At 37.2% G+C, this 10606-nt stretch overlaps 1 protein-coding gene across 1 annotated transcript; it reads left to right on the forward strand.

Moving 5' to 3' along the window:
- The first annotated feature begins 113 nt into the window (after positions 1–113).
- Positions 114–10560, forward strand: LOC114528746 (RNA-binding protein 26-like). The gene is made up of 21 exons (XM_028550461.1): positions 114–310; positions 415–480; positions 1515–1633; positions 2144–2520; positions 2792–3122; positions 3658–3795; positions 4194–4352; positions 4555–4758; positions 5154–5345; positions 5541–5779; positions 6318–6464; positions 6592–6666; positions 6898–7005; positions 7130–7204; positions 7402–7467; positions 7577–7681; positions 7840–7944; positions 8392–8592; positions 8854–8940; positions 9322–9462; positions 9769–10560. The coding sequence occupies exons 2-21, from the start codon at positions 422–424 to the stop codon at positions 9859–9861; spliced, it is 3021 nt and encodes a 1006-aa protein (XP_028406262.1). The 5' UTR covers positions 114–310; positions 415–421; the 3' UTR covers positions 9862–10560.
- Positions 10561–10606: the final 46 nt, after the last annotated feature.

Below are 10606 nucleotides of genomic sequence, written 5' to 3' on the forward strand. Positions count from 1 at the left end.
TTGATTAACCTCGAGCTTGATCCGAAATCTACCCCAGATCCTAACCTAATCTGAAGGATCAACGATGAAATGGGTAGTGGTAGCACTGCCTCGTGCTCAGTCTCGTGCGGAAATTTAACATGGCCGCGAAGGAATGTAATAAATTTACAGATTTTAAAACCTAAAAACATGGATAAATAAGTAAAAGCGGTTGGGGTTTTTTTTATTTTTTTGATTCTTGGACTGTGAAAGTAGAAAATGCTTGTAAGAACACCATGTTGAATGAACTGTTTTGGTGTCGTTTGAATACTGATATGTACCTTTATGTGAGGTTTGTATAGAAGATAATAGAACGTTCTGAGATTTTTGTCGAACGGGCTAGTATTTGCACAATATTCGATCTTGTCGACGATTCAACTTGTTATACGCACACAGTTGAAAAATGCAGATAAAGAACGTAGAGGCTATGAAGACATGGCTGACAGCTCGACTTGAGAAGATGTAAGTATGATATTGTATGAAGTAGCCATTTTAATGAAATTATAAGTCATAGCAATGTGATTTATCTATTTTGTTAATTGTACTATGTGACCAAAGCATTTTCTTCTGTCATGCAACTTGAAATGCAATGATGATGCTGAGTTGAAATTTTGTTTATATTTGCAAACCACATGGTCTTTTGCAAACAACATTTCAATATTGTTGCCTATTGATCAGGAGCCAGTTGTATGGAAGCTGGATAGCGCTATCCACCAGATAGTGGTTTCTTCAATCCCTCGAAAATTGCCTGTTATTCTGCATTGCCTTGATTAAACCTTAGTATTCTTAGATTAGGAGTTCTCTCTCAAAGCTCCTGTAACTTCATTGCTTTTTCAGCATGTTTTAAAAGGTTGAAGAAATCACTATCTGGTGAATAGCCCTATCCAACCTTTGTACAACTGGCTCCAGGGGAATGCCCTTGACCTCTGCAAAAGCTTTGAAGTAAACAGTTCAAACAGCTGATCAGTCACAACATTACCTTGTACTGTATAAATATCTCATGCAGTTTGCATTGTTGCCTCTTGTTACATTAAAATGCTAACACAAGGTGCCTGTCCAGACGAGAAAGGCTCTTGGGAATTTGCCACAGACATAAGCAATATACAAATAAAAATTGCCTTTTATTTGTATATTATTGGTAAAGACAAAACTAATCTAATGCTGTTAAAATGGAATGCAGGATTTTGTTTTGGCAGCTGGCTCGTATCTATGTAATGATCTTACTCTTTAAGAAAGATAGTTTCTATATGTATATATATTTTCTGTAGCTCTACTGTACAATATCATGTACATTATACAATAGCAACTATCATAGGTAATAATTTACCTCAACAAGTGCTCTGCCTTGTACACTAAAACTGAGCATGCTAACATGTTTCCTAACATGTTGCAACTATCATTTGCTAAGCACCTGTTGCAAAACAATCGGGAATAAATATTTATATATTATATATTTGTATAATAAATATCGGGAATATTCTTACCACTTTATGTAGTTGTGATGCTGATCCTGCAGCCCTAGCAAAGTATGTTGTGGCATTAGTTAGAAAGGATAAACCATTGGGAGAATTGGAAGAGATTTGCATTGATCAACTAGAAGTTTTCCTAGGTGGAGGTAGGTTACTAGGTTTATTTTTTGAATGTCAACTAAAAATGTGTATTGACAATTAACATGTTTACTGGTATCAACATAAATATACCACAGAGTGACTTTTCAAAAACAAGTTCTAAAGTCCATGTTTCTATTGTACATATGTACGTTATTGATCTTAAAATGTAAATCCAGTCATATGATTTTGAAAAATAATTTAAGTTCAAAAGTCCAATTCAAAAGTTCATAGTTCAAAAGTAACTATGCAAAAATGTACACACCATAGTTTCTTAAACATGCAGTTGTGTTTTTTTGCTCCTAGCATCAGGGGCTATGCACTTTTTCCCAACCTGGCATGGGGTTAGAGATGCCAGGTGAAAGGCCCTGGAAAGGTTTAGAGCACACCATAATGTTTGTCTCTTTAAACATTCCAAAGTTGACCATTAGTGTACAAATTTTTCCAAAGTTGGAACCTGACCTGACCCTAATAGTGTTAAAATGGCTATTGTAGTAAGTCTTTTCTTTGCACTTTAGAAACAGTATCATTTGTGAAGACACTGTTTGAAGTTCTTCAAAATAACTCATACATCCCTGCCCCACCAAAACCCACCACCCCCTTACCTGTTGAACCAACTAAGCAAATCAGTCCACCAAAACCAATTACCCAGCCAAAACCAATTATCCAACCAAAACCTATTACTCCACCGAAGCAAGTGAGCCCACCAAAACCAAGTAACACACCAGGACAACGCAGTATCTCCCCTGTAAAGCAAAACAACACCCCAAAGTCAATCAATCCCCCGCCTAAAACAAGCATATCTCCACAACAATCAAACCCACCTTCTCCCCCACGACCTGTGAACAAGAGATTGCTGAGTACAGATGAAACTTTGAGACCTCAAGCTGCAGAGGTAGGGATGTCCAACATCAAAGTTTACTACATTGCATTATTTCATAAAAACAGAGAAAAATGTATACAAATGTGAGATTTACCCCTAATTTGTTTCTCGCGCTAGTCGTATGCGTCGCTATCTTGTGCCCAACGTATCTTTAAATTGTGCATTTGAATAATGCTTGTGACATGTACGTACGCCGTCTGGCTTACTTTTATTATTTTAAGAATTATACTGGCCAGACTGCAATCAAGTTTTATGAGATGTTTATTATCAGCATTCTGTTTAGTCGTCCGTGTTGGATGAAGATGATCGTGATTTCAAAAGAACTAGAAAACCAACCGAAGATATTGAGGAAAAACCTATATTAACTGTCAATCGTGATTATCATTCGTCTCACAAAGGCAAGAAACGACGGATTGAGGCCGACCATGATAGTGGAACAAGAATCAAACTCTCAAAAGATGATACCATGGAAGATGAAAAATCCGAGGCAAAAGAAAGAATGAAAGAAGAGAAAGATGATGAAATGGAGGATAATGAAGATAATTTGAAGAAGAAAGACGATGAGAAATCTGGGGAACACGATCGATCTGAGAAGAAAAGAGAAGGTTCATCTGGTGTGTAGTTTCAGAAGACTTTGTTCTCCAACTGTCCGAAATGCACAGACTTGATAGATTTTCCGACCTGTCAAAAAAATTTACCGTATATGAGAAAAAATATGGAAAGAGCACTTTTTGTATCAGGGGTGTAGCAGTAGGCATGAAAAAATAAAAACAAATTTAAGTACTAATTCTGCTGTACACATTCCTGCCTTTTGGGGAATATATATATTGTGCTTTCAGAACCCTTTTGCTTCAAACCTCCTTTTTATCTGCAGCCCCTTATAGTTCATGCTAATGGCAACGGATAGAAGTCAAGATGATTTTAATAAGAGTGCAGTAGATTGGAGAATATTCAGGGCCGTAGTTAATTGGAAGGGGCGTGGATATTCATATATTCGTGTAAATACATTGTATAAACAATAGCGTACAAAAGACATTGGATGAATACATGAATAAACACTCCCTCCAAATTAAGCTTCTAGCTACGGCCCTGAGAATAGTATAGTGGCAGTTATGATGAAATTAACTTGTATGTTTCTCTGCATTCCAGATCGAGAGAACACTCAACGTGGCTCTGAAAGTTATAAAGGAAAACACGGTCGGTTTGATGACAACAGATCCTCAGTGAAAAGTAGATTATACAAAGGCAGACCATGGCCCAAAAGAGGTCGCTGTCGCGATTATGATGGTAAGGGAATAATTCGTTACAACATAGACAAAAACCACAATACCTTTGAGCTCTTAAAATAATGACGTATTATAGAAATAGTCTGCCATGTTGGGTGGCGTGGACCCGGTTTACTACAAATCCTTTTTCTGAAATCACAGACAAAAATATACGCTACCTGACTACATCCTCAGTTTTCATTCTAAACTTTTTGCTCTTAACTAACCGCTAAGATTTAAATTTAAATTTACCACTACGGTAAATCTACCAAAACGGCAAAAAATATCCAGGAACTCTGACTGACATCACTTGCATGTGCTCAATACCTGCAGTGTACATTTTTTGACACCATGAATGATTCTATGCATTTTTATGTTGCATGTGTTTACTAATGCTCGTCGTTTACTTTATTTCTAAAGAGAAAGGGTATTGCATGAGAGGAGAACTATGTCCGTATGATCATGGCAATGATCCGCTCGTGGTTGAAGATGTCAACATACCTGGCATTGTTCTTGGTTTTCCTCGTGCGCCTCATCCTGGTGCATTTATCCCGGAAGCGGCAGCATTAAATCCTGCAGGTCGGTGTTGCATAAGATATTAGAGATAAGTTTAAAGACGGCAATAAAATTTTTGGTCTCAGTCCTTATTTTGTTTCTTACTACATTTCCATAAGCTACTAAATTCCTCTTTAAATTTGTTACATGTATATTAAACACCATCTCGAAACAGGTTAAACAGAAAGCCAGCGTTAATTGTAAATTATATTCGTTATATATCCAGGTTTGGGTATGCGAGCTCCAATACCATCAATTCAATATCCTGTTCGTCCTGCGGCACACGTGACTGCCAACGTTCATGTTCCAACATCAGATCATCCAAACGCTGCTGGTCCCCGTACCAGTAGTACTAATGAACGACGTTCCGCCATTGTTCAACCAACGATTGCTAATGTGCGGCCTCACATGGGAATGACACGCTATAAAGGTAAAGTAATGTAGTACCCTTATCAAATATGGTTTAACAACTGCTTGAAATGGATAAAAAACGTTTGCAGGAGAGTTACTGTCGTATATAGACAAGTGCTAAATGTTTACCTTTTTCTAAAGTCTTCAGTCAGTACGTGGTCACAATAGGATAAATGTCTGTTACCACTGTAGGAATTTATTATTCTCTTTTGAGCGGTATCGTGGTGTTCTGTGGAACAGAAGATTGTTACAGGCCTCATTTTGCCATATGCTTGATGTTTTCTGTAGAACTCTGTGTAGTTTATGTTACCATCCAAATCGTGACGATGGTTTAGGTGGCATATATTGCGCTGAGATTTACGGAAAACGGTTTGAAGGAAGAAACTAATTGTTTCCATTTTTACACTCCCACAGAGGTTCTACCGAATATGAGTGAAATGTATAATCCTGAGCAACCTTCATTTGACGGTCGACTGCCGGAGAAACCTCCTGTTTGGTCACGACTTGGGACGCCACCTGCACATATTGCTAATATGCCTGTTCAAAGAAACCGTGAATTATTGCAAGTAGTGACCTCACAAACACAACCAACTATCCCAACTCCAGGTTTGTCTTCATTCAACATTGACCGTGTCCATTTTTCATTAAATGCTATATGTAGGGTAATTTAACTTAATCCATAGCAGAAATCGGCCAATAGACAGAAACGATATGCAATATTTGATATTTTCCTTTTACAGTGTATACGGCTTACTGTTTGGTTGCAGTATCTTACATAAAGTTTCTCTATTTTCCATGTAGCATCTCAGGAGATGAAGAATCCTGTGGCTGTAGTCCCCAGTACAAATATTGTTGCAACACCACAAGTTGTGAGCACTGCTGTACAAGAAACAGCCAACGTACGAACGCTTTCAACACCACCACCTCCTCGGAAATATACAAACACTGTTTTGGAGGTAAAGAAGTTGCCACCCAATCTAAATAATATCGCCACATTAAACGGATATTTTCAAAGATTCGGCAAAATTGTAAATATTCAGGTAAGTCTTTCTGTTCACTTACACTACACATGTGAATGACTATCTCACTCCAGTTGCACTGAATACTCACTGCCTCACTCCAGTTGCACTCAATACACACTGTCTTACTCCAGTTGAACTCAATACACACTGTCTTACTCCAGTTTAACTCAATACTCACTGTCTTACTCCAGTTGCACTCAATACACACTGTCTTACTCCAGTTTAACTCAATACACACTGTCTTACTCCAGTTTAACTCAAAACACACTGTCTTACTCCAGTTTAACTCAATACACACTGTCTTACTCCAGTTTAACTCAATACACACTGTCTTACTCCAGTTTAACTCAATACACACTGTCTTACTCCAGTTGCACTCAATACTCACTGTCTTACTCCAGTTGCACTCAATACTCACTACCTTACTCAGTTGTACTCACTACACACTGCCTCACTGCTGTTCCACTCGATACACACTGCCTCACTGTCCCCCCCCCCAAGTAGGGATATTATTCAGGCTTTTAGTAATGTTCATTCAATATATATATTTACATAGGTCTCTGCTTTTGGTCAGCCTGATGTTGCATTAATTCAATTTGCGACTAACTTTGAGGCACATAAAGCAATATCTTGTGCAGACGCGATACTCGGAAATCGTTTTATCAGAATATTTTGGTACAAATCTGAAACAAGTCAACAAAAGGTATATGATAATATTTTAAAAACAAGTTAATATTTAGTTCAAATTCTTACGATATCGCTGATACTTTCATTCAATTCATCGACTGTAGTGATATCTGGTTATATGTCTACCATTTGTGTAATTGTAGAGTCAAACCAGTCTCTCAGAAAACAATCAACCCGCCTCCATAGCAACTACTGTGAGACCAACACAAAATGAAAAGGTAATTAATTCACTACGAATGGGTATTTCAAAAATATATGTATTATACCTTTAACAGTGTATTCTCTATGATGTGAGAACATCCAGCCATTTTGCTTTAAACCTAACCTCATTTTTTGCGATAAGATTAAAGATTTTATTCTCTCTGGACTATATGCCTGGTAATATATTATGAAAAAAATCTCATGTTTAACTGGTTTAACCGCATGACTTTTTTGGTATGTCTATATAGTCTACAGCACTGGCGCCAACCATGTTCCAGACAGGCCAAACATCGTTCAAGGCTGCAGTTCCTGCTGCTGTCGTATCGAAAAGAGATGCAAATACTAGAGTTGTCGAGGTACATTGTCAAATGATAATATTTATTGAAGTCACTGTGCAAATTGTATAGGTAATGTGAAATTCCTATATTAAGGAATTTAAATTATCCATTCTATAATAATATTCACATTTTACAATCCCAGGAAGTGGTGAAGAAAAAAATTCTACTGCAGAAACAGAAGCAAGATTTACTTTGTAAACAAATTGAAAACCAAAAGGTATATAGGTTATGCCAGTCTTATGTGAAGTAATGCTATTCTTAATTCGATTGCTAGTCATTTTAATATGTGATTTCATTCATGCAGTATGTAATATAAAATTAATATATTTGTATATATTTAATGATACGAGTATTTATATGAGAGCTTCATATAAAATATATAAAAAGTTAAGTTCCATTTTATGTCTTCTGTAGCTTCTAATAAAGAAACTAGAGCAGAACAAGGGCCTTAACCAGGAAGATAAAAACAAAATCATGATGGTAAAACTTGATACAGTAATTTTGTTGTTTAGACGGTGATCATATGCATTGCATGCAGAGAACTTGGAGCATAAAAACTGGGGGTTTAACGATAGCTTCATTATTTTAGACGCTGAAAAGTGTTTCAGAAAGCATAGCAAAACAACAAAGTGAAGTAAAAGTAAGCGCTGCGCTTGTCAGATCCAAAGAAAGTCCTAGTCGAGCACGACAGGTGGTACGTAGAAATAACTTTTTTACAATATATGAACTATGATTATTTATAAATGTGCCATTTTAATAAAATAGAGTGAGATTGATGATTGATCGGCGCTGTTGCTTGTGAGACTATAGTGTTTCTAGTTATACGGATATTAAATTACTGTTTTCTTTCAGGCTCAAAAGGAATTGTTAGATCGCGAGTTAGATCTTATCACTCATGAACAAACCGGAGAAGATACTACAGAATTAAAATACAGGGTGGAAGAGCTAAAGAAAGAGGTGTGATAATCAAGGATTGTCAGGGGCCAGTTGTTCGAAAGGCGTTTAGCTTAAACGGTGGATAAGCCAAAGTTTAAAACTTTGCTCTCACACATCTTGTGAATGATTGAACCTGCATCTTATGGATTAAATATGTTTGAAAATTGAAAATTAAACTATTTACATCGAAATAGTTCAGCTCAGTTGTTCAATAAATAGATGATTTTGTTTTCCATTGTGAACTTATCTACCGTTTAAGCTAAACGCCTTTCGAACAACCGGCCCCAGATCTTGACTTGTTCTCATACAGACATACAAATGAGTTAAATCGAAATTTTGAACTCCAATTCAGACAGTCTCAAAGCAGACCTCGGGCGATAAATTCTGCAGGATTCTGTTTCACATTGTTACCCACTTTGCGAGGCCATTTTTGATGGTTGTTTTTTAACGCTCATGACGTTTATTCAGGCTCAGTCACTGGGATTATTGGACGCAAGTCATCGTGGAAGAGGACGAGGTCGACCAACACGTGGTACAGCACGTGGTATGTCACGTGGTCATGTTAGAGTGCGCGACCCAATACATAACCGCTGGGATAAACGACCCAAACAGCTGCTGGTAGAAGGGTTTACAGAAGAGGAGAAAGATACACTAAAGCAACATTTTAAGGTATATGTTTACGATCATCTGCCATCGTTTTTAAAAACAAAGACTTTCGAGTTGAAAAACGTCGAAATAACGTCAGGTTCGAAGTGACATTGTTTTAACGTAGTTCGACGTCACGACAAAATTTCAACTTCATGTCGACGTCGAAATGACGTCGCGTGCTTACTGGGTAAACAGCTCTTCCAGTCGAATATATATGTAACACGGATTGCAATATATGCATGGCTGTTGTCCTAGAAGCGTCATCGTTCTTTTTTTGTTCAGGAGCTGAGTGGCATAGACCGTGTTGAGCAGGATAAAGATGGCCATCGACTTATCATCACGTTCAGTACTCGAAAACAGGCGGAAAATGTAGGTTTCTTATATATCAAGTACATGTATTCGATGAAACTCTAAAGATATGCGTTGAAATTCCCCCAGAGATATCAGGCATTTGGATTAAGAGACGATTCGCATTATCGAATTCAATTTCCCCGGAAAATCTATGCACTATACTGTAATCTCACTACACTGTAATCTCACTACGCGAGGCACTATGATTTACCTGCTGTAAATTCAACTATTGGCTTCAAAAGATTATACTCTAAAGTCTTATCTGTATATTGCATTAACTGACTGAGGACCAGCCGCGAGGCTACAGAAGCTTTTTTTTCTTTCGGCATGGACGATGCAGTATCTTTTGATCGTCTTTATACTTCTTATACACTTATCTGGTTAAATTTCTTTATACAGGCAATAACACATGTCCCCTCGTTTAACATGAAAAATGTTAAAATAACGTGGTATCGTCCATCTTCAACATCCACTCCACCATCGTCTTCAACAGTTGGTGTAAAAATGCCAATAAAAACCTCGCAAGAGCAAGGAGATGGGGTAAGACTTACATGTGCTGTAAGATTATATTGTTTACCTACTGCGCTCGGATGACCTGCAGTATACTATTGTACGTTGTTTATCAATATTGTTCCTAATGAGAATGCAAAGTTGCAAGCAAGGATTAGAATTTAGGAGAGAGTGTAGAACTTGACCATTCAAAGTATTCAGGGAGTACAATATATGTCAGTAATTTCACAGGATGATTTTATGTTGCATTTTCAATATAATGGGAACTATCTAATGGAAGTATATTTATTGTCCATGTATATTTATCAGAGTTAGTTCATTGTTTGGGTTATGTAGGAAAATGCATTAGATCAGGTTGTGGAGGAATTACTACTTGAAGGGGAGGGTGATGAAGAAGATGATGAAGAAGAAAGATCATGGCGGCGATGATTGTCGTATTTTATCATCATAATTGACGGTGAAAATTTGGTTGAATACATGACCATGCAGACCTGCTATAAAGACGTAATGCGTACCAGACGCAATAACTGTGAGTTAGAGAAATACTCATTGGAGTACTCACTGAACTGGGTGCGTGATTTAGAAGGCATCAGTAGCCCCGTTCCTACTGCATAGTTGGTGCTTAGATGGTGATTACGGAAAAAACCGGATTGTAAATACGTTTCCTGTAACGAGTTGTTGCCAGCTTTTTTAGCTCTGGTTGCGGTGGGTAACATTTACGGGAGAGTGGAACATCACGGAAAGCCGGAAACCAGCGCAACGAAACGACGCAATTTGGTTGTCGCTCTCCTGTTTTACGTTGGAACGCGTGTCTAAAAAGACATTCACCTGCATCATTTTTCGTTGTAATGGAACATTTTCTCATCAAACTGAGATATCCTGGTTACAAGTTACGCTCGATATCTACGTTTCGTTGTCTTTTGGACTGGCGTTCTACACTCGGAAATGTATATAATAATGAGTTTTATGATATTTTGTGAAAAGGCAAAACAATGTGAACAAATACTGTTAGAGCAAAATTATTGTTAGCTATATTGTATCATTATTGTTATCATTGACGTTGATCTATTTTGTCAAAATGTCAAAGAATTATGAAAAAAAAAAATAAAAAAGATAAAAAGAAAACTACTAATGCAATTAAAAGAAAAGTATGAGAAAATATGACGATAAAAAA

The sequence above is a fragment of the Dendronephthya gigantea genome, unplaced genomic scaffold (assembly GCF_004324835.1).
Source record: "Dendronephthya gigantea isolate DGI-Jeju-01 unplaced genomic scaffold, DenGig_1.0 000001F, whole genome shotgun sequence".
Taxonomy (NCBI): Eukaryota; Metazoa; Cnidaria; class Anthozoa; order Malacalcyonacea; family Nephtheidae; genus Dendronephthya; species Dendronephthya gigantea.